Genomic DNA, 24,576 nt, shown 5'->3' with positions numbered 1-24,576 from the left:
AATAACCAATGGAAATGTGGGGGCTTGAATACAGAAAGTGTGTTATTGCTTTAATTGAACAAAGTGTTTTAGAAAACATAACAACACATGTTATCATATATTGCTTGAGTGTCACGGGTGGGCTGGACATGGCATGAAGGAGGACGCATTCGCACGATCACCGGACAGGGGTTTAATACAAACTTCACAAGACAGGAAAACATCTACATGCACAGTGACCCGACGGCAAACAGACACGAACAGGATAGTTATATACAATTATATAAATAGACACCAGGTGAACACGGTCAGGGAACATTACACAAGACGAACATGAAACTCCGGTCCGGACTCCAGATCCGTAGTAACCCCTGCCGGTACAGATCATGACATTGAGTCACAAAGGCATGGCGATTTCATTTATCAGCTGATATCCTCTAAACATTTGTCATGACACCCACTCATAACTACAACTACACCACCTCTCCAATCACGATACATAAAGCACCTCTTGCTGGAACTACAACTACACCGACTCTCCAATCACGATAAATCAAGCACCTCTTGCCCAAGCACCAGCTTTTATACTCTGTAGCCCACGGATACACCCTGAACCAATAAAAGTCTACATCTACATTTCACTTTCCCCTCAATCAGAGCCGCTCGGGGTAGACCTGCCGATTCAGCAGTGCCAACGTAGTATTCAAATATTTATGAGTTTCATTATTACTCTGCTGCCACATTAGTGTCTCTGTGGCTGAAAAAAATGAGTGTTTACTTGAAGCAAATTATTGGTGAAGCAAATTTGCCCAGAAACAGTAAAAAAAAAAATTATGAAAATGAGCATTGGTTCTTGCCTAAACATAGTTATTTCCAAATGCATAAATATCTATATGGATATCTGTGAAATCTTGGTTAGGGAAAATAAACACGTTCAGTAGAAAATGTGTCAAATTCATTGCAGTGAATAAGCAGCTCATGGCTTTCGACGGCGCAGTAACCGGTGACACATTGCTGTTTTTTGGAGGCGGCGTCTGCGTGCTGTCAAGCTTGTAATGCCGGCGTTATCTCCTCTCTCTTCCCCCCCCCCTACAGCCGCTGACAGCGTCGGAAACATAGGAGCGGAGCAGAGCCACCTGAACGTACACGTGGCCGACCCCGGCGCCTGGGCGACCGCCATGAACAACCTGGGCATCGTGCCCATGGGTCTGACCGGGCAGCAGCTTGTGTCAGGTAGGCCTCCTTTTCCTCGCTCCGCCCTTGACTCTGGGGTAACGGTCGAGGCAGGGGGAACGGCAGACGGCCCCTTCGGCAGCAGGAGCCAAGCGGGTGACCTTTGCAGGCGGCGCTACGCGTTTCATCGCATGTTAAACTGTGCCCCGCTCTGTCGGGCTTTATTCACCACAACTGCAAAGCCCTGCTGCCTTCCCCTCCCACACGAACTCAGCGTACACACTTAAGCACCCGCTCTCATTTGCCAGCTCAGTAATCATGTGGCATTAAATGAATGGGCAGATGTTTGTTTTCAAGTTCATATTTTGTAGTGACGAAGGGAGCAGAGGGATTTTCCTTTTTAAGAATTCACCTTTCGTTCTCGCATTGGCACCCTTGTCTATATGCATGCAAATGGAGTCGGCGCTGAGTTCGCATCCTATTGTAATTACAATCGTGACAAGGAACCCGTGGCGGATTGAGCCAAATTAGGCCTCAGATTAAAATGCATGAAGAGATTTTTGGATCATGCATATTAATAGAATTGTTATAAGGTGGGTTGGCTTGCAACGTTCGAATTGCGCATATTGGTTATTTTTTCCTTTTAGAAAAAAGAAATCACTCAGGGCCGCGCATTAAAACGATGATCCCGAGCCGCTCAATCAAAGCTGGTATAAATAGACTTCTGTAGGAGGAACCAACTTTAGCTTTTCACAAAGGGGGGGACTTTGACTTAGATGAACCTTTGTTGTCTTTACCGGGGGAGAGAGCGAGAGACCGAGTGGGAAAGGGAATACATTTTGCCAGACACGTTCCGTGAAGAAACAGGTTGTGGGAGTTCCTGGATCAGAAACACAATAAAATTTTTCCCAGATTTCAGACTTTCAAAGCCAAGAAGGAGGAAATGATCCCTTCTTGCTAAATATTTATTTTATAGACGTGCAAAAAGATAAATCATGATGACCTTCTAAAAGATGGATCTAAAAGATTACGGATTAAAGTCTATATTTATTATATTTTTAATAAGTTTGCACTGTCTTTCAAAGTAGTTTTTAAATATCCTGGACAATTGTCTTTTATTTCACATGGTTTATCTTTTAGATATTAAAATATCTTTATTTATCCTGAAGGATTTTGAACGACACGAGCCTGATCGCGCTGTAAATATAGCAGCTTTCTCAGCAGCGAGACTTGTTGAATTGTTGAACCACCATTGTGTGAGATTTAACAAATGACACAGAATTTATGTAAGCCAAGGAATAGGTGGATTTAGGAGAAGATCTGTATTGTGCTGTAAGTTGCCTGGGAAAGGGAGGAGGTGAAAACGGAAACAGAAGAGAAAATAAGCCCACGCCAGAGACTGTGAGGCGTACGCTCAGTTTGACCTACATAACCGACAGTCTACTCTGACAACACTTCAGCCTGAATGTAGTTTCATGGTCTAGACACTACCAAGCGCACTGACAGTTCCACGGCGTGCCTCAAAGGGAAGCCTCTCACCGCCTGTTGACAACATGAATGAAAAAAAAAACGCCTTTTTTCCACACCAAACTCTTTTGTTGCAGCTTTGGATCCGTTCATGGTCTGAATGTTGCTGTTGGTTGGAGGCTGTGTGCACCCTCAGTGGGAATGGAAGGAAACCATATTTATGTCCTAGATGAGGTCAACACACACGGACATTCTGTGGAGGACTTTCCTGAGGAGGCTGGGGTCTGATGTTCTTCTAATGTTCTACTGATTCTGACCCTGTGGTGGACTAGTATTTTAGTTTATCCCTAAACAAAGTGTCCATCAGTAGGGAATATTTTCAGTGGCGCATTGCTGCATCAGTCCTGCTCTACAGACAGTCTTTCATACCCCAGGCTATACGGATTCTTCTATACAGATGACCCATACATCGTACCATAAGGCTAATGATTAAGCTTGTTCAGGGAGCAACAGATAGGCCTTACAGGTCCTTTTGGGACCCGGACGTCAAGGAATAAGACGGATTTTCTACCTGTGTGTAGCAGTGTTGGAAATGGGACAGCCTGTTGCGTATCACATCGCAGGGCTGGGTGTGTGACTGATCACCCTTCACTTCCATGGTAATTCAGGGCAGTTGTTTCTTCCTGAGGAAAGAATTCCAGCCTCGGAGTCTGCAGCCCCAGATCTCCCCAGATCTCATTTCTCCTCTCAGTGGAGGATGGAAACAAAAGCGGGCGATAACGACAAATAAAGGCTTTAAACTGTTCTTCTTTGCTCTGGAAGACAGAATGGTGCCTTGAGCCAAACGACAAAAAGACCTGGAATCATTTTTAATGGGAGGAAAACGAGCATAAAGAAAAGATAAATACAGGGCATTTCCAACTCTACCTGGAAGCGTCATTATAATGCTGGTTTACCTCATGGGTTTGCCATCTGGTTTGTCTCATGGTTTTGACTCCCCGCAGTTGTAATGCTTCATTTTAACCAAGCATTGTGTTGATTTGTGTGTTTTTAGGTGTCCATAAAAGGCCTCTTTAAAATCACAACTTTGTTGTTTCACAAATCCCATATGGATTAGTATAATGAGAAAGTGGCAAGCGATGTGTGTTAATCTGTGTGGGATTTTTCTTTGACATGGACAGCTTTGAATATCCTCTTTTTTCCCCCCTCTGCCGTGTTGGATCAGAGATTAGAGATTACAGTGTTCTCTTTTGTTTTCCTCCACAGTGGTTCAGAAGTGCACCTTCTGGTCCAAAATTTTCCTTCTTTCACGTAACTCTTCCATCTCAACCTCCACCAGACTCCATCTGCATCCAGGGATTTGACCCCAGCCTGGGCATCATTGGCCCCATTAACCCAATGATGGCGGGCATTAGTCTGGTTCCTCCTCCTCCCGTGCCACCGGAGCTTCCAGTCATCAAGGAGATCATCCACAGCAAGAGCTGCACCCTCTTCCCCCAAAACCCCAGTAAGAGCCCACCTCCTTCTAGCCAACACTTTAATTAACCTTTTGTCCTGAGAATCTGCGGGTTGATTCCTGCCCCGTCCTGATCTGCGGTTGGGACAATGATATCCGGTGATTGAAACTGAAGGTCCAAAACCTCACACTTCCACTCTGTCCCATTCTCTCAAATCACAGTGAAGGCCGATCCATCTGTTTCATGCGGAAAATGAGACAGAAACGGGTCATTAGGCCTGGCAAGCCTGCTTTACATCGACCATAAATTTTAATCTTGTCAGTGCTGACCATAATTGGCGCTTTATTTAGCCAAACTGAAAAGTATTTAATTCTCTCCTTGCGCGTGTTCCCCAGATCTGCCGCCACCGTCCACCAGAGAGAGACCTCCAGGCTGCAAAACCGTATTTGTTGGAGGGTTACCCGAGAATGCGAGCGAGGAGATTATCCGCGAGGTGTTTGACCAGTGTGGGGAGATCGTCGCCATTCGCAAGAGCAAGAAAAACTTCTGCCACATACGCTTCAGCGAGGAGTTCATGGTGGACAAGGCCATCTATCTCTCTGGTTAGTTTTTAACAGAAACCCACTACTTATCTGGTAAAATTACTTTTTTCTCTAGATACTTTTTCTTGTAAAAATGCAGACTTTAATTTCCAACTGGAGAATTTAAAGGTCCCCTATTATGAAAAGTTGACTTTGTGAGATTATTTAACATTAATACAAGTTCCCCCAGCCTGTCTATGGTCCTGCAGTGGCTAGAAATGGTGATAGGTGGAAAGAGCCATTCTGTTTTGGCCATTCTGCTTTGCCATTCAGAGAATTTGGATCTAGAATTACTCCCCTTATGACATCATAAGGGGAACGGTTACCTCCCGTTTGTCATGCTTTGGCTGCCCAAATTTAGTAACACCACCGACCATCATGGCTTGCACACATGTGAAATCTATATTGTGGGACTGGATAAAAGTGGCTGTAATTCTGCACCATGGCTGAATTTTGGAAAGAGACTTCAGATACAGTATTAGGGGACCAACAAGACCGATATAACAGCAAAAAAGTAAGTGTCAGGGGACCTTTAAATTCCATAAAAGGGGGCACTAGAAAGCTGGCCTCTTCAAAGGTGTCCTCTGCATTTATAAACAGAGTTTTAAATGGTTGGAGCCTGATGATTGACAGCTGTCATACACACTCCTTTCTCATTCTGGACTATTTAATCAATTGCCCATCAATTTATCACATCATGTTTCTTTCTGAAGACGCCTTCGACTTTGGCATAATGTCAGCACTGATATTTCGTCACGTCCTTTTCATACTTTCAGTTATTAGATTTCTGTGCACTGGTTCTCACAGGTTACAGGATGCGCATTGGCTCCAGCACCGATAAGAAGGATTCGGGCCGCATCCATGTGGACTTTGCTCAGGCACGGGACGACCTATATGAGTGGGAGTGCAAACAGAGACTGCTGGCGCGAGAAGAGCGACACAGGCGCAAGGTCCAGGAAGATCGCCTGAGACCCCCCTCTCCCACACCCATAATGCACTATTCCGAGCATGAAGCAGGTTTACTGGCAGATAAACTGAAGGGTATGCTGCCCATGGCAATCCTCACAATTCTGTTCATATCAAAAGTAATAGTAAAAAGTCCTTAGCTATGAATCAACAGGCTACAATTAATATGAAATATATGAGTGTAAACATATGAATTCTGAGCCCATGAAGGCTAAATCCCATCCTGCATGTGAAACACAGATAGTCCCAGCTGTAGAACAGACTTTTTTTTTTTTTTTTTATCACCCCAGCCTGTTTTGCCCAGGAGCTTTTGTAGAGGCAGACTTGCAAAAGTAGAGCATTAGTGCACGCTCACGCCCTGTTACATGCTGCCAGAGGGCACAATCAAAACCATCCTGTGGGGCTGAGCTGTAGGTGATGGGTCCAAGTAGGTCGTCTTAATATTCCGGCTGTCACAACAAAGCCTCTGCTGGAGAGATAAAATTTGGTGAAGCAGAAAATGTAAAAAAAAAAAAAACTCCCTCCCTGCATGGAAATTTTTCATAAAAATCATGCTGGATTTCTGTATCACTGTCATAAAAAATGTATGATGTTCATGCCATGAGCAGCAGGGAAATGAGGCTGGTCAAATGCCAAAAATATGCCCATTTTCATTACAGCTCATACACTGAAAAAAGTGAACTTTAAAAAATGTATTAATCTGCCACTTCTAATATCTTAGCATTGCTGTTATGTGAATAAACCAATAAAACCTGCTCTCAGTAGAATAATATTTAAGTAAAAATAAATTTTCTAAAAATTAGACAGCATAACAAACTAATATTTTTTAAATTACTGTAATGATAAAAACATATTAAACAACGAACATCTACGGTTTACGGCTGTAAATTGAATATTTTGGCATTGCCATAATGTAAATAAACCAATCAAAACTGCTGTAAGACACCAGCTCCCAGGCATCCCAACGCCCCGCCCCCACCTCCTCACTGAAATCTGATTGGTTTACTTAACTTACTTTACTTAATCTATTTTACTTACGGGGAAGTGGTTGGCGCAGCCGCCTAGGTGCCACTGAGGTGCCACTGAGCAAAGTACCGTCCCAGGTCCGGTGCTGTGTCACAACCAATCACTTGTCACTAACAAAATAGACCAATCAGGATGCCCTTTGTTTAGTACGGGCTACATGAACAGGCAACGTTCACACGTTCTCGCCCTCTCATCCGTTGTGTTGGCACTCTGTCTCATCTGCAAGCTTTTGTTTGCTTGCTCTGGTTTCCGAGATATTTTATGCAATTTGCGCGCATCAGACGCTATCAATATGCAGAAGAGTCTCGGAACTTCTTGGAGACTCGGGATGTCTGTGTTCCCTGGCCCCCATCCCCCCAGACGCATAACGTCAGAATCATTAAGATTGATAGCGGTATAAAAATTATGATAATTGCTGCTGGATGACAGAATTTCCCTGCCATAATGAGTTATTGATGTTAGACCTTTTTGTCTGTATGAGGAGTAGCATACTGTTGTTTTTTTTTGTTTTTTTTTTTATTTCAATGACTATCCCATTCACCCGATAGCTCAACCTGCCTCACTTTCATTTCCAAACGTCCCTTGCAGAGTGGAGGATAATATTTTTCCTGTAGAGATTTGTGATTGCGAGCCTGAGAGCAGATGAAACCTGATGGAGAGGTGAGGTGGCCGCCGCGAAGCCTCCTCGAAACCCACTCCGGTCTGGAGAGAAGGCCGCTCTCGTTTCGATGACGGGGACTTGACTGCAGCTCCCGTCTCATCAGCACTCGGTGCACGCCATCCATCCTCGTCCCCGCGGGCTCTGCCACGCGCTTTCTGGCCACCGCGCGCACCCGTATGCTAATTGAGCCCAAAGGGCATCAAACCGAACATCTCTGATACGATTCAATATTCAGAGCAAAGCCTGCACCGCGCTGGCAGGGGGACAAAATGTTTTGTCTTTAGCATTTGTCTAAGTCCCTGCGAACCCCGGCAAGAAGCATCAGAGTGCAGCCGCGAACGCGTCAAGCTTTCAAGGCCTTTCAGGCCGTGGAATGGCGGTACAACCATCACAACGTTGTTTTAATGAGGTTTTAGTTACAGATAACGGTAAGGATAGCAGTTTACACCGGAACAAATTCCATTCCTAATACGGATATTATTTCTAGTTGACTGTCATCCACAAGTTAATTCTGCCGTCAAACATGCAGCAAGTGAGGATATGAAATTATAATGATAATAATAATTATGGGGGAATTCATCTATTTTAACTTTTTTTGTTAACTTACTGCATGGGTCTGACCCATTTAATACCCAAGTCTGTTGGGTCATTTATTTACTTGTTACTCCCAGCTTGAGCCTCTTTCCCACACTTGTCTGTCAAAGTATGCACTATACCAACTAATTATGATTCATTGTTTATAAAATGTGTGATTTAAATTAGTTCCCAATAAATTATTTGCCTTAACAATAACTACACTTAATTCTGCAACTACATGCATATGTGCCAGTCTGCCTGTAAAGTTATTTTCCGCTTCATAAATCATGTTAATTCAAAACCCCTGGATGTTTTTTTTCCCCTTTCCAAGTAAATATGTTAATTACATTCATTATCACATTATGCGTCCTATGAAAAAACAGAGCTGCTGTAAAATGCATGAAATGCTGCAGCCTACCATTTCTTTTACTGAGGTTTAATGGCTGCCTATGAGCTGCAGCTGCTGAGGGTGGGCCAGAGTGGGGTGCTTGTTGAAGCTGAGGTGTCGAGATTTACACATTTACTTTCCCTGTGTGGGCCCTTTTTTTCTCTTTGAAACCTGTCAAATGGTGTTCATGCTCCGGGCCCAGAGTTCAATTGACTTTAATTTTCCAAAGCGCGAATTTAATGTCCTACCTGCTTTCACTTACACAGCTGCCGAGGTTGGGTTCCCATGGGTCTCTCAACCTGTTCCAGCACTGAGCCTAATACTGATTGGTCAGAATAAAGATATGAGGGGCTGTCATTAAATTCACATTGAACTTTTTTTTTATAAATTAATGGAAATAATCAAAATTCCCTGTAAAACTATGTATAATTGCATTCTTTTACATTTTCATTTCCTCTGCGAATTGGGTAATAATTGCACCATCAAAAGGAACTCCATAGCACATTGTTGCGATTGCAGGATTTCATTAATGGGGTCTAATTTTCTGCCATAATAAAAATAAAACTAGAAAAATATCAAAATTCACTGTAAAGCTATACATAATTGCATTATTTTACATTTGCATTTCTTTTGCAAATTGCACCATCAAAAGGCATAACAGATCATGTTGTTGCGATTGCAGGATTTCATTAATGGGATCTAATTTCCTGCCATAATAAAAATAAAAATTTAAAAAATATCAAAATTCACTGTAAAGCTATATATAATTGCATTTTTTTACATTTGCATTTCTTTTGCGAATTGCACCATCAAAAGGCATACCAGATCATGTTGTTGCGATTGCAGGATTTCATTAAGAGGGGTCTAATTTTCTGCCAACCCCAGTGTGGGCTTTGACTGTGGCATATTTTAATTATTATTCAAATTTCAGTAATACATTTCACACTGGTCCTCTGAGACCAGATTAGGGAAGCCTAAGAGAGCCCATGCTGAACGCCTCTTGTTTCAACAGCTCACTCCCAAACTTTGATGCATAACCATTAAAATGCAGCAACTTATTTGTCCATTCATATATAATGACCATTTATAACATGTATAAGATATATGAGATTAGCCTGTCTGCTTCCAGATGACAACAAGTTCACAGATGGCACAGCGGTGCTGCTGACGTGGATTGAGCGCGGCGAAGTGAACCGGCGCACCGCCAACCACTTCTACTCTATGATTCAGTCCGCCAACAGCCATGTGCGTCGGCTGATGAACGAAAAGGCCCAGCATGAGGAGGAGATGGAGCTCGCCAAGGAGCACTTCAAGAATGCCCTGATGGCCATCCTCACCCAATGTAAGACCCTTTCTCCGAACCAGTACAATCACTAGCGGTTGCCAGGACAGAGTCATTTGTTGTTACCATGGCGATGGCACATCTGTCTTCAGTGACCAGTATTGTGCTAGAGTCCTCAGCGTCATATTTTGCAAACAGCAAAGTCAAGTTTTATTTGAGCTTATTACAGCACTGACTTTGAAAATGTGTTTATAAAATGAGCATTTAGCCAAATTTAGGGAGAAAAAAGTGAGAAGCCAGTCGTAGTCCAGTCGGTAGGGCCACTGTGACTGTAGCCAAAGCCCAGAGATTGCCTCAGGGTAAGTAAAGTTCAAAAGGAATCTGTCTGACCTCATTAGAGAGGTGGAAGTGCTCCACTTCTCTCGCAGGTAGGCCAACATCTTGATTCTTTACCTTCTGCAACTTCTGTCCATTTGTCACTACATATTAAGCTAATATTGTAATTATATGTATACATGTACAGTATGTAGTAGGAATTGATGTTCAAGATACAGCATTTACTGGACGGCAGGGCGTTGCACAAGACTGTGCATGTAACAGGATATTTGACAGAATGGGCTGTATTGTAACAAGGTTACGCAGAGTGCAACTTTGCACAGGGTTCTACAATCATATCAAGTATTGTCGTCAATTATTTAGGGCTGTCAAAATGTATACTTTAATTGCTGTGAACACAGAAATTATGTCACCCCATTCACAGCGAATGGCGAGTGCCTCAGTGCGAGCATACTGTTGTGGCCTATGTCTCTTTCATGGTAATACTTTTAAATAAAAACGTTTTTTTAATTGATTGACAGCTCTAAAATTAAAGCAAGTCAGCAAAAAACGTTGTTAAAATACAGCCACATACATTACATTCAGTTGAAAATTTTGTACATACAGTGGGGCAAGTTGTCCCACTTATAAAGCCACTAGGGTGGTAGTAGCCTGAGCAAGACACTTAACCTTAAGTTGCTCCAGGGGGGCTGTCCCTGCAACTACTGATTGTAAGTCGCTCTGGATAAGGGCGTCTGATAAATGCTATAAATGTAAATGTAAATGTATAAAGTTGAGAGAGGTCTGTAATTTTCATCATAGGTACACTTCAACTGTGAGAGACAGAACGTAAAAAAGAAATCCAGGAAATCACATTGTACGATTCTTATTTGTATAATGGTGCAAAAAATAAGCATTTGGTCATTACGTTTCCTGTAGGTCCTCACCAGGTTTGCACACACAGTAGCTGGTGTTTTGGTCCATTCTTCCATGCAGATCTTCTCAAGAGTTGTGATGTTTTGGCGCTGCCGTTCGACACAGATTCTCTACTGGACTGAGGTATGGAGACTGGCTAAAGCCACTCCAGAACCTTATAATTCTTCTTATGTAGCCATTCCTTCGTTGCCCGGGTTGTGTGTTCGGGATCATTTTCATCCTGGAAGATCCAGCAACGTTTCATCTTCAATGTTCTCACTGATGGAAGAAGGTTTTTTGCCAAAATCTCACAATACATGGCCCCATTCATCCTTTCGTTAATACAGATCAGTCGTCCTGTCCCCTTTGCAAAAAAAACAGCCCCAAAGTTTACCCCCATGATAGACAGTGGGTGTGGTGTTCTTGTGATTGAACTCAGCATTCTTCCCCCTCCGAACACGTTCTCTTCTAGTCTTATCTGACCACATGACGTTCTCCCAACCCTCCTCTGGATCATCCAGATGGTCTCTGACAAATTTAGGACGGGCCTGGATATGTGCTGGTTAAAGCAGGGGGACGTTTGGGCGCTGCAGGATTTTAATCCATGACGACGTGGTGTGTTACCTTTGTTACTGTGGTCTCAGCTCTCTTCAGGTCATTGACCAGTTTTCACCCGTGTAGTGTTGGGCTGCCAATAAATCCATTTTCTAATAATTGCTCCAAAAGTTGATCTCTTCTCACCAAGCTGCTTGCCTATTGTAGATTGTCTCGTCCCAGTTTTGTGCAGGTGTACATTCTGACCATTTGAAGGTGTGGACAGGCGTCTTTTATACAGATAACAATGTTAAACAGGCACCATCAATACAGGTAACGCGTGAAGGATAGACAAGCGTCTTAAAGAAGAAGTAGCAGGTCTGTGAGGGACAGAATTCTTGCTTGTTTGTAGGTGCTAAATACTCATTTTCTGCACCATATACAAATACATTCTTTAAAAACCATACAGTGTGATATCCTGAATTCTGTCTCTCACAGTTGAAGTGAACCTATGATGAAAATATTAGACCTCTCTCATCTTTTTTAGTGGGACAACTTGCACAATCAGTGGCTGCCAAATGGGGCAAATATTTTGCCAAACTGTATTTGTTTATTAGTGCTAAACTATATAATGATCTCAGTTTTTGTTCAATATATCCCACTGTGAAATGTAAATGTGTGAATGGCTTAGTCACAGACTAACATTGCTTTTCCATCAATGAAAATGAGTAGGTTAGTTGTGCATACAGTCAGAAAGGAAGAATGCATATGAGGCAATGTTTATGCTATGGTGGGAATGTTTCTATTGTAACTGTCGTCGATTGGTCTGCAATTTGGGCTCATTGTGATTATAAACAGGGCTGGGCAAAATACTGGGCAAAATACGCTTTAAAAAGTATAGATGGTTGAATACTGAATGCAAAACAAACATTCTGATGTTTGATATATATATATATATGTGTGTGTGTGTGTGTGTGTATATATATATATACACACACACACACACACACACACACACACACACACACACACACACACACGGATGTGTAACACTGGCTGAATAAATATCTGAATACATACGCGTTTTCCATTCTAACATCCTAACCCTGGTTATAAAAAATACAATTAAATAACACAATAAATTATATTTTCTATGAAGAGGGAAAAAAAAGATCTGATCTGGCCCATCCACCATGAAACGTTGCCTCCTACAGTCCTGAAAGAAGTGTATCTACAGATAATGAGATGTAAGTACATTGGAGCAGAGGTGCCTCAGGAACTCCAACGGTAGTGTCGGGGTCCCTGGTGCCTCTGGCTCTATGTGGCCAAGGTTCAGAGCTCTACATAAACGGCTTGTCTTGTCTGACTTCCCTGTCCACCAAAGTTGAGCAGATTACGTCCGTTTTCACCGCTGCCACCAGACAAAAGGCATGGGACCATTTCTCAAAAGCACAGCGCAAGAACATAGACATTTGGCGAAAGCAGTGTGAGGTTGGTACCTTTCTTACCCTTTCTTCTCATGTTGACTCTGCTGGCAGGGTTGGCACCTTAGCTGTCCGCTTGTGTTGGTTTTTTCATCTGTGTGTGTGTGTGTGTGTGTGTGTGTGTTTTCTGTGTGACTGTGATAAAAATGATGCTGACTCACGAGTAAACAATTACACACACACGATTTGTAATTATTTTCTCCAACAGCACCTCTTTGAAGCTCCTAGAAAGTACGGGCTGCTATGGCAACAGATGCTGCCAGGGTTAAAATGATATTCATCTGCGATGAGGTTGGATTAATATTTCAAGTAACTCATCAAATTTGTATGACACGTCTATATAAGGATGCAAAAAGCAGCGAGTTTGAAGAACTGGCTCTTTGATCATATTTTGAAGAGACGTCCCTGTGAAACTGATCATGTTCAGGATTTTTATTCAAGCGCACAGTTTCAGGAGGGATGGAGGGGAGGGGATGCATGTAGGTGTCGTTCTAATGAAATCGTACGATTCAAAATGTACTATAATGGTTATGGGATCCAAATCTTTTCTTGTTTTCAAATCAGCTTGTTAATTGTTTCAATGCCAAGTTAAATGTGATATTTCAGCTTGTTCCGTACACCTGCAGAGCACTTCTAACAGAGACGTTTCACACTAGCACTGTTCGTACTTGTCTGTAAGTCAAGTCAATGAAGTCAGTCAAATCCCATTGCAACCAGAGGTAAGACTTTGCTTTTGTGAAAGTGCCTATTTCTTTATTGCACTGAGCTGTAATTAAGGATGCCACCATTGTGAAATCCAGGCAAAATTGATTGCTAAAAACATGCTTTTAAGATAAAAAAAAATAAAAATAAAAAAAACATCCTTGCATGGGAAATATCTTCCAATGCTTTGATTTTCATAAATAACTTTTGACACATTTGACTCCAGGTTGTCATGTCTAAAATACCATGGGAAGTTTGGAGAGTGGGTATGTAGGGCGTGTCAGGCACTGTGAGTGGAGCTTCATGGATTTGTTTCATGGCAGCTTTTGGAACACATGATGTACTGTATTTGCACTTTTTTTGTGTAATTGGGGGGGAAATTAACAACTGAAAATTGCAAATAGGGCTGCAGTCAAGAATCTTTTTGTTTCCTGACCGACACAATAGGAAATCGCCTATGAACCAGAAGACCCGGGTTCGAATCCCACTTACTACCATTGTGTCCCTGAGCAAGACACCTAACCCTGAGTTGCCCCAGGGAGACTGTCCCTGTAAATACTGATTGTAAGTCGCTCTGGATAAGGGCGTCTGATAAATGCTGTAAATGTAAATGTAAATGTAAATGAAATCAGACCATGTTAAAATGTGATGGGGAATGTGGATCTGTCTCTCTGGAATATAAAGAGCAGGTGAACGCTGCCTGCCTGGCCTGCATAATCTATAAAACCACATTAAAATAACAACTTACAAAAAAGCTTCCATCATTAGATTTTTTTTTTTTTGTCATGTTTTAGCCCATTTGGAGAGTGACTTCTATGAATCGTTAACTGGTTCATTTTTGCGGAATGGTTGCGACTTAACAAAATTGCAATTTCGTGCAAATTCACAGGGTCGGTTGAAATTGCATTAATTGCTGTGATTGTGACGTTGCAAAATCCCGGCGGGAGCGATTAAGCGACAGCTCGATAGCAGAGAACATTCATGTGCTTGCATGTGAAGCATATTTATTCATCAGTGCCAAGAGATTTCACAGCGGTGGCATTAAAACAGCGTCTGAGCTGATCCCATAATGGCTATCAGAGGATCAGCGGGCTTGGATGATGCGATTTTCTCATATTTTACCTGCAAATACAAAGCATCCAAGAGAGACAAAAAAGTCTTGCCGAGAGAAGCTCCCCTGTCCCCCGAGCTTGTGTGCTCTTGTTGAGGAATGTGACATTGGGGGCCACCAGCCTGCCCCATGGCAGCGTGTCTTTTCTCTGATCAGCTGCTTTGTTTCCATAAGAAAAACCGGTTTCCAGCCTTCTGTTCTGCCACAGGATTTCAGGAGAAGCTTCAGTTTTGCATGTTGTCACTATTTGCTATTTTAGTTTTTTGACACACTGGCAGAAGCTGCTAACGTGGAGACGAGGGTGACAGATTAAAGGCAAATGAATGGAATAATTGAGTAAATTAGTGCAGAAGCTCATTCCAAGATGACGGCGAGTTAAAATATGGCCTTTAGCCACCAAATCCCAAAGCCAAAACAGATTTTGGAGCAACATCTCAGTCCTAGTTTGTCGCCCGTCCATCTCTACGTCAGATGAAAAGTCTGAGTGTGGACGTGAAGTAAAGCAGCGGGCTTCTGTCCTTTTAGGAGCTGCGGAACGCTCACAGCGAAGAGATCATGGGAATACGGCGAGAGGAAGAGATGGAGATGTCTGACGATGACTGTGAGGAGAATCCCTGCAAGAAGATCCGTACGGAGGACTCCGGTATGAACCAACCTTAGACAGGGTTCTTACACTATTTTACATAAGACTTTACGTGACTTTTTAATGACTCTAAGGCAAATTTTGACACAGACCACAGATCATGACACAGATCTTAGATGGGTGGATGGTCGGATGGATAGATGGATAAGGGGAACATCACTTCCATGGGGGGATTAGTGTTCTGTGTGTTCTTTAAATTCAACCGAAACCATGCCTATGACGGACAAGGAGGGTCATTAGGGCGTTTAAACATTGGGATAATGTCAAAATCTCTGCTAATGATGAATCTCATCTCTTTTTGGCATTTCACATGACCATATGTTCTCTGAAATTTCAGTGCAAATGGGCAGTGTGTGGCCTAGAAGTTAAGGAAGTGGCCCCCTAATCACAAGGTTGCCGGTTCAAATCCCGATCCGCCAAGGTGCCACTGAGGTGCCACTGAGCAAAAGCACCGTCCCAACACACTGCTCCCCGGGTGCCTGTCATGGCTGCCCACTGCTCACTAAGGGTGATGGGATAAATGCAGAGTACAAATTTCACTGTGTGCACCGTGTGCCGTGCTGCTGTGTATCACAAGTGACAATCACTTCACTATTTCACAAATGTGGGGGACAAATTGTTAAACTAAAGTTATGACAACTCTGAAAAGCTTAACTTAAACGACAGGTTCATGAAGGCACTCTTGCTCTTCTGCTGCATAATGTATGATAATGAAATATCTGGGTTATATCTGCTATCTGGGTTCACAGGATCTTTTTTTTTTTTAGAAAGCTTCATTGCCACATGTAACAGAAAAAAGAAAGCAGCCGAAAAGCAAAAGCCCTGTTGTGCACTTTAATTACGTTTCTGGAAACGTTACGTCGCTCTGGATGAGGGCCTAAAATGTAAATGTAAATGTAAAAGAAAAAACATTGCTGGAAATAAGCAAATAAATAAGTTTATTTATCTTGTAATTATTACAACGTGCACATGTTCATTTTACAGTGAATACTGATTGCACAGCATGTGTTTGAATTGAGAAAATTTGAAACGTGTACATATCATCATTAGTTATTTAGACATTTTACATGTGGATCTCGAATCTGGACATCTTGACGGGTTTCTGTAAGTTCATTTGCATGAAGAAGCTGTTTCAGAGCGTTGCAAACTACTTATGCTTAAAATGCATTTGGGAACGGTGGTCCTGCCAAAAACAAATAAAAAATTGCATCGCTCACCTCGTGGTGAGAGTTATTCTAAACATGCTGCTATAGTTTATACAGCATCCATATTGCGGCTGTGCCGAAGCCAAGGATTTGCTGTAGTGAGATCCAGGTGACCTTGAGCAAATGCATACGTTTGAACGGAGGTGTCAACATGAGCGATGAAAGCTCTCAGCGTTGTGTACGCTCGCACCGCGGCAAATCTGATCAAGAGTAATATTTCTCCCGCAAAACCGCGGCTGAGGGAGCCCCGGGCCCAGTGATATTTCATGACCCGGCAGAGCACCACCACCAGCCGCACGGTGCTTTAAAAAAATGGAAAAAGAAGGCAGATAAGGCGGCATGGGGAAATATTTCATGGTTCGGACGCATTGCGCCGACTCAGCTTCTTCCTGCAGGAGTGACACGTTCGGACGGCCTGCTTCCGCCCTGGTCTCAGCCGCACGTTGACCGCGGTTGTGTAATGCCGCCGCGTCTCTGTCCGCTCCAGCTGTGGCGGCGCTGCGGGAGCAGAACGACAGTCTGCGCTGGCAGCTGGACGCCTACAGGAACGAGGTGGAGCTGCTGAAGAAGGAGCAGGGCAGGGCCTACCGCACGGACGAGGACCACGCCAACCAGCAGCAGATCGGCTTCCTGCAGCAGAGCATGCAGAGCATGCAGCAGGTACGCGCTCCCATGCAAACAAGGGCCCTTCCTACATTAAAGTATTATCATCGTATCATCGGAGGCTCCCTGGCGTCCTGCGTTCCCTGTCATTGGTCATTTAAACCCTGGTTTTGTGTGTGAGTGTCTGGTGTCTGCGTGAGGGTTTCATCTATTAAACCCCACATGTTTGTGAGATTCTCGCCCAATGCGTACCTGCGTTATTTAATAGTGACTATAAACACGCACCCTACCATCCTATTACCATGGTGACAAATGACACTCAGCCGAGCGGAAGTAAACACTGGACTTATAGATCTATAGTGACTATAAACATGTTTGGTTAGTTGAATTTTATTATAACATTCTTGTCTTTATTCTCTTTTGACCAGTTTCAGGAATGTGTTTTGCACAGGCACTGAGAAATAAGAGGAAACTTTAGAATCGCTTCAGTTTGGGCACAAGGTAGATCTTTGATGGTTTGCTGAGTTACCACAATCATTGGATCCTCATCCGGGCTTTAAATTCCGAATGAAAAGAAATGTGGACAGCACAGAGAGAACTGGGTGACAGTTTTGATGGTTCCAGTTTTTCATCAGTTCCTTTGTCTGAATGAGACAGGCATCTCCTCATCCCCCAGCCCGGACCCTGCTCTCCTGCGCTTTGCGGTTTATTTTCTTCTGTGTTGCTCGGGCTCCTTGAAAGCTGCTCTTTCTTCTGGTGCGGCTTCTGATGTTTCGCTTCATCTCTCCGCCGCAGCAACTGCTGAGCCTGCAGGAGGAGTTGAAGAGTAAAGAGGAGGAGCTGGAGCGGGCCAGAGAGGAGCAGCGCTGCCTGGAGGGGGAGGTGCTGGCCCTCAGGGAGAAGGTGAGAGAGGCGGGGCTTACCACGGAGCCGTGGAGCAGGATTTACTTCCCTGCTCGCTCTCTTTACGCATATTGATCGAAACACACACACTCATCACTCACACACACACACACACACACTCATCACTCACACCAAGGTTAATAAGGATGCAACATCTGCATAGATAACGCCTTTTAATGCCAAAACATGACCTCACCTCACTATCATGAGTTCAAGTTTAGAGGCAAAATGGTTTTGATATCTGTTAATTTCCATTTCAACCAGGTTGAACTTGCAACCTTCCAACTACGGGTCCGCTTCTTTACCTGCTAGGCCACATTTATTAAAATGTGCTTATGATATCGTCAATAACGCGAACAGCCAAACCAGAAAATGACGCCATCGGTTATTGTAAAGGACGTTTTCCTGCGATATGACAAACACCAGTTTGCTCTGGATTGATCTTGTCTGTCTGCTCCACCGAAGAGCCTGAATTCTCAACACGTCGGGCTCCCAAAATGCAGCAGGAGTGGGGAGAGTCCCTGCCTCGGTTCGCCCCGCCCCCGACACAACGGGCGCCGCGCTCGGCCCGACTTCAGTGCCAGGCTCAGCAGGGCTGGTGTCAGCAGCACGTGCCTCGTCCTCGAAGAGTAATGGCCCGGTTTTGTTTACTCCCGGCCTTGCATGAATATTATTTGACTGAGGTAATGGGAACATCAATAGCTGTGGAGGTCCTGCGGAGCCCCTGCAGCACAGTTCGCAGCCCCGTAGCCACAGATCATGGACGGATAAGTAGAACATCACTTCCATGGGGGGATAAGTGTTCTGCGTGTTCTTTAAATTCAACCGAAAACATGCCTCTGATGGACTAGGAGGGTCGTTAGGGCTTTTTTAGTGAGGAAAACACTGGGATAATGTCAAAATCTCTGCTAATGATGAATCTCACCTCTTTTTGACAGCTCCTGAACAGCGTGTACTCCACAGAGGGGACGGGCAATGACAGTCCGGAGAAGGTAAATTACATTTACATTTACGGCATTTACCAGACGCCCTTATCCAGAGCGACTTACAACCAGTAGTTACAGGGACAGTCCCCCCCTGGAGACACTCAGGGTTAAGAGTCTTGCTCAGGGACACAATGGTAGTAAGTGGGGTTTGAACCTGGGTCTTCTAGGCTACTACCACCCTATTACCATGGTGACAAATGACACTCAGCCTAGTGGACTCACAGATCTTCTGTCGGACCCCTGCGGGGTGGAGCGAGGCGCCCTCTCCACTCCATTGACATTAACATAGCGCGACCCCCCCTTTTGAACTCCTGTCCCGGAGCGACTGTCTCTGTTTTTTAGAAGCCTTTTTTAGCTTTCGAATAAAGAGAAGACAGCAAGCAACGCAGTCCTTCTTCTCCTCTTCAAATTGTCAAGCGTTGCATCAATAGGCGTGCTGCTGAATGAATAGAAAGGACTTGTTTAAACTGCCAGAAGATACTTTAAAGCAGCCGGTGTGTTGCCGATTCCAGTAAAGATTTGTATTTGTGCTTCTTTGCTTTTGTCTGTGTCTCTCAGCAGGGAGTGAATGGCTGCGCAGTCAACCACTACCAGCATCGTGAAAAGAACAGTGAGGTGGCCATGCGAGGTCCTCTGCGCTCGGAGAAAGAGGCTCTTCTGCTGGGTAATGTCTGCACATCTCGGGGCTGCCACACCCACGGACAATTGTTCAATGCGCTGACGTGTGTGTGTGTGTGTGTGTGCTTGGCCTTGTGTGAGCAGCTTAACACGTTTCTGGAAAACCATCCTGACGAAAGCTCACTGCAAATGACGGCCCACACAGCTCTATCAAACACCCCCGTATGTGAATACATTAAAAAATGAAATGGATTTATAACAGAAAGATATTTTTACGTTCTGCTCCAGTGTTCCAAAGCCTCTAATTAATTACCATTCTAATTAATTTTGAACCCTATAGAAGAGAGCTCACTCACTTTCCTGAACCGTTTATTCCTAAGCAGAATTGTGGCTGCCGAAGTCCATCCTGGTACACTGGGCGCATGGCAAGGTCTCACCCAGGGCGTGGCACCAGCCAACTACACACACACACCTATGGCCAATTTAGAGTCACAAATCCACCTAGTTCACATGCCTTTGGGTGTGAGAGGAAACTGGAGAACCCAGAGGAAACCTGCACAAATGCATGTAAACTCCACCCACACACAAAGACCACAGTTAATAACACTGTTTTAAAATTAAAACGTACAGTTTAGCCCAAGCCCCCTCCCTCTCTGCATTTCCAACATCATCATCAAGTGACATTCTATCAAAGAATCGAACTTTAGACGCATCCTACCACAATAATTAGTTTGCAAATGATATGCACGGTATGACAACACTACTTGAAGATGGATTGCATTCTCCGCTATGCTCCTTCTTTCACTTCTGGGTCAAAGCCTGGAGAGGGAGTTGTGGACCATGTGCATGTTAAATTACATGTCCAGTCCCAAAAATCTTCTCTCATAGGTGACCTGAAACAAAAAGGCCCATATCCAGAAACAGCACATTTACATTTACATTTACAATATTTATCAGACGCCCTTGTCCAGTGCGACTTACAATCAGTAGTTACAGGGACAGTCCCCCCTGGAGCAACTCAGGGTTAAGTGTCTTGCTCAGGGACACGATGGTAGTAAGTAGGATTTGAACCTGGGTCTTCTGGTTCATAGGCGAGTGTGTTACCCACCATTTAAAAAAAGACCCAGGAAACTGACTCTACCGTACAAATCAAAAAACCTTTACAGAAACGCCTGATTCTGAAGACAAACTTCCGTCCTCACGGCTCCATCCCATGGAGCTACATTTCCCATCCAATTCATTTGACCAAAATTAGCATCCCCTTGTTAAATTACCATGTGCGCTGCCTCTCCCCGTTATTGCTGGCCCAATTCCTTAGGTACCCACCCTGCAGAGTGGCTTCCAGCTTCATGACAGCTGGTGTTTTGGTAGGTGAGCTACAAGTGGGCGTGGAGGCAGCGTCCGGGCTCTGTGGCCGGGGCTTAACACAGCTGCCGTGCTTTTCGTTTTCGTCTCCACCCGACCTCCCCCGCCAGCCCCCAACCGGCTTACAGAAGTGCCTCTCCGTGAAACGGGGCCTTGCGAGGGGAATTGAATTAGGTCCTCCTGTAATTGGCAGTGTTACGGCATATAAATCAAGGAAATAAATATTGGCTCCGGTCTCCCCAGGGACACTGCTGTATTCTTTCCCTTGCACCGCTGCACTGCCTTGGCGGAACCTCCTTCCCTTTCCGTTCCTCCCCCCCCAAAGCAATCAACTTAAGTGTCGCTTTCTGCTCGGACCAGCGTTTTTGCGAGTTTATTCGTGTGGCATCGTGGATGCAGATGTCGCCGTCTCTAATCACTGGGACTGTCGTCTGTTCTCCTCCCTTCACAGGAATCATATCCACCTTCCTCCACGTCCATCCGTTCGGGGCCAACATCGAGTATCTGTGGTCTTACATCCAAAGACTGGACACCAAGGTAATATGAGAACATGAAAGGGTCAAATGATGCTGGTCCATGTGTCCATGTCCATGTGTTTTGTTTAGTGTAAAAATGTGCTTAACAAACTTATAAATAACTTCCACACATTTGTTTTGGTGGAAAAAATGCCCAAATTGTATTATGCCAGGAAAAAAAGAGTATTTAATTTAAAAATAAGCTCTGAAGTAATAAGGTGCTTACTTATATTATCATAATAATTCCTGTCATAATAAAATCTGTCTTGGAATTAAAATGTTGGTTAGTATAACCAGTCAAAACCAGTTGAGTGAAAGTAAAGTGATTGTCATTGTGATACACAGGACAGCACACAGTGACACAACGAAAATGTGTCTTTTAACCATCAACCTTGGTGAGCAGTGGGCAGCCATGACAGGCGCTCGGGGAACAGTGTGTGGGGACGGTACTTTACTCAGTGGCACCTCAGTGGCACCTTGGCGGATCGGGATTCGAACTGGCAACCTTCTGATTACGGAGCCACTAGGCCACCACTAGCTATTTCGTTTTAAAAATTTTAAATATTTTCGTTTTAATAATTAATTCAAACCATTTGGACTAATAATATATTAATTGATTTGATTTGGGCTAACAGGAAAACAACAAACTCTGTGATAATTGCTGTAATTTGGAAATAATGGCTCTCATATCATGAATGGTATGGATGATAAATCTACTTAATAATTAAAGAAAAAAAGAACCCCTGGACATGAGCTGTCAAGGCGGCTATAGAATTTCTTCTTTCGCGCTGTACCACGTGTCTGCTGTTAGGCTGGGCTTGTGTTGCACGTGTCCTTCATTTCAATAAATCTCAGCTGCCAGATCTGCATTGTGTCTAAGGAACCAGAGAACCCAGGTGGCTGAACTCAGATGCATTGAAAAGGGTCGTGACCCCGGAGTAATTGCCTCTGGCCTATCCTCCATTTAGCTTAATCATCAGAGAGCTGGAGTGACAACTTGCCAATATATATTGAATTGAGACAACGTATGAGCTGAGGCATCATCGTTTTCTCAGATACAGTTCATATTTATTACTATGGTATGATGCGTGGTATACTTTCGAACCCCCAGCCTCAGTTTGTCAAAACAGAAGCCTATGCCAAAATCTAGATGTTATTCACAATTCTAGTGTTACTAAAAATGTCTTAAGACATTTTATAAGGCTTAAATATTCATTTATAATTTAATTGAGCTCATTTAATTGTACATTGTACTGTTGGAAAAATTAATTTGTTTTCATAATTAAATTAGACGAACCTTCGGTATTATCAGTCCTTTTTCATCATCATAGAATTTCAACCAATTATCAATATGAAAGTAAAGTGTTATTGTATTTTTATGAGATCCAGTATTCCCAACTGACTTCCCAGTTAGACATTCAGAACTGTACAGTCCATGTAGATAAAAAAAAGGGGGTCTACAAATAATAATAATAATTTGCCTCAGTAATCTTTTGATTCCTCCTGAATAAGCTGAAGCAACATCTAACTACAAAACACACATTGCATCGTAGCAATCTTAAGCTCACACATGCTACTAAATGTGGGACGATAGAAGCTCACCTATGAACCAGAAGACCACAAAGGTTCAAACTCCACTTAATCCAATTGTGTCCCAAGACACTCCAGGGGGGACTGTCCCCTTAACTATTGGTTGTAAGTCGCTCTGGATAAGGGTGTCATGTATGTAAAAATAAATTATCAGATGGTTGTATCACAAATGTATTTGATATGCAGTTTAGTTAAACACAAAGGTCCCTGCCCTAGAATTATTTGCTAATTCCAGGCATAGATGGATAGGATTTCACAAAAAGTAAGGGAGGAACAAAATATTCTTCTAAAACCATAGTAGCATGACTGACAGTATCATGCAACTCCATGTCCACAGATCTCAGCAGGGGACCTGGAGCGGCTGATGGTCCGACTCCCCAACATGTTCAAGCAGGAGTTCAGTGGCGTTGGAGCCACGCTGGAGAAGCGCTGGAAGTTCTGCGGCTTCGAAGGCCTCAGTTCGGCATGACACAGGAAGGCAGCGCTGACGAAACCACTGACGCTAGTGGAGACAGACACAGAGACACCGTGGACTCACACGGTGAGGGTTGTCCAGACAGCATCTCAGCCAGGACCAACTTTCACGCGATGTCACCTCGTCTGCTCCCATCTACAAATGCAGACTGCAGAGAGCGGGACTGCCGCATGAAATCAGGACAGACGTATTTACTGGAATAGTTTTGGCTTGTTTTTTTTCACCAGACGTCGGCACCAATTGCATAACTCCGCTGTCAACAGAGGAGTCCCCTAAGGCTAAGGAAGATATCCAGGAACCAGGCCTTGTTCACTTATTTACATGCAGCCAGAAAGTTAGGAGCTCGGCGCAGATGGAGGACGAGGGCCGCTCTCATCCCTCCGGGCTGCCGAGTTCTGTGGCTGTTTACTGCACTTGACCTTATTTTCACATCTGCCAAACATTGTGCAGGTTGGAGAACATCACCGCAGATGAACTCGTGGAGGACACGTTGCCGTATGCCGGACTTCTGTGTAGTGTTGACCATGAATGTAACGTGCATTCTGTTTTGTTTACTGAGAAGAATAACCTTGTTAACTATCTATTTCTGTAAATTATAATTTTCTTAATATAATAAAACTAAAGTTTTTTATCCATGTTTTGCTAGTTGACTTGTTTCTCCCCTGGTGGTTCCAGTGCCTGGCCAGACATGATGCTGATTCTGATTCATGCGTGATCGGGACGTGATTAACAGTCCAAATCGCTGGATTTGGAGCAGAAACTGGTGAGACTGTAACAACTTCTGAATAATGAATGGAAAGGATGAAGGATGAAGATGAGAAAGACGTTGCTGTCAGTGTCCGAAGTGCTTCTTTTTGATTTTCTTGTCAAATATTATTAGCGGTTAAAATTTAATGGCACATTTTTTATTCATATGCACTAGATCACCAATAGTGTCTGTATCAGTGGTGAAGCAGCCAAGAAATACTGGAAAAGTCCTGCATTAGTCAGATCCCACCCTGGAGATGATTGCTGTCTTATTTTGCACTGTATTTGGCAAAGACAAATCCACAACAC

At 43.6% G+C, this 24,576-nt stretch overlaps 1 protein-coding gene across 6 annotated transcripts in view; it reads left to right on the top strand.

Moving 5' to 3' along the window:
* Positions 1 to 24,157, top strand: part of enox1 (ecto-NOX disulfide-thiol exchanger 1) — a 57,220-nt gene extending 33,063 nt beyond the window's left edge. For 4 of the 6 annotated variants that reach the window (XM_028991388.1, XM_028991391.1, XM_028991390.1 and 1 more), the window contains exons 3-15: positions 1,075 to 1,212; positions 3,959 to 4,126; positions 4,472 to 4,678; positions 5,465 to 5,698; positions 9,404 to 9,616; positions 12,705 to 12,811; positions 15,143 to 15,260; positions 16,953 to 17,125; positions 17,864 to 17,971; positions 18,910 to 18,963; positions 19,516 to 19,621; positions 21,392 to 21,477; positions 23,383 to 24,157. In XM_028991388.1, coding sequence (XP_028847221.1) covers positions 1,075 to 1,212; positions 3,959 to 4,126; positions 4,472 to 4,678; positions 5,465 to 5,698; positions 9,404 to 9,616; positions 12,705 to 12,811; positions 15,143 to 15,260; positions 16,953 to 17,125; positions 17,864 to 17,971; positions 18,910 to 18,963; positions 19,516 to 19,621; positions 21,392 to 21,477; positions 23,383 to 23,514 — 1,844 coding nt within the window. In that variant the 3' untranslated portion in view covers positions 23,515 to 24,157. Of the gene's footprint in view, positions 1 to 1,074; positions 1,213 to 3,885; positions 4,127 to 4,471; positions 4,679 to 5,464; positions 5,699 to 9,403; positions 9,617 to 12,704; positions 12,812 to 15,142; positions 15,261 to 16,952; positions 17,126 to 17,863; positions 17,972 to 18,909; positions 18,964 to 19,515; positions 19,622 to 21,391; positions 21,478 to 23,382 lie in introns of those variants that run through there. The other 2 variants (XM_028991392.1, XM_028991393.1) reach the window with 2 other exon arrangements.
* Positions 24,158 to 24,576: the final 419 nt, after the last annotated feature.

This window comes from Denticeps clupeoides, chromosome 9 (assembly GCF_900700375.1).
Source record: "Denticeps clupeoides chromosome 9, fDenClu1.1, whole genome shotgun sequence".
NCBI classification, from domain to species: domain Eukaryota; kingdom Metazoa; phylum Chordata; class Actinopteri; order Clupeiformes; family Denticipitidae; genus Denticeps; species Denticeps clupeoides.
This window is presented reverse-complemented; position numbering and strand designations above follow the sequence as displayed.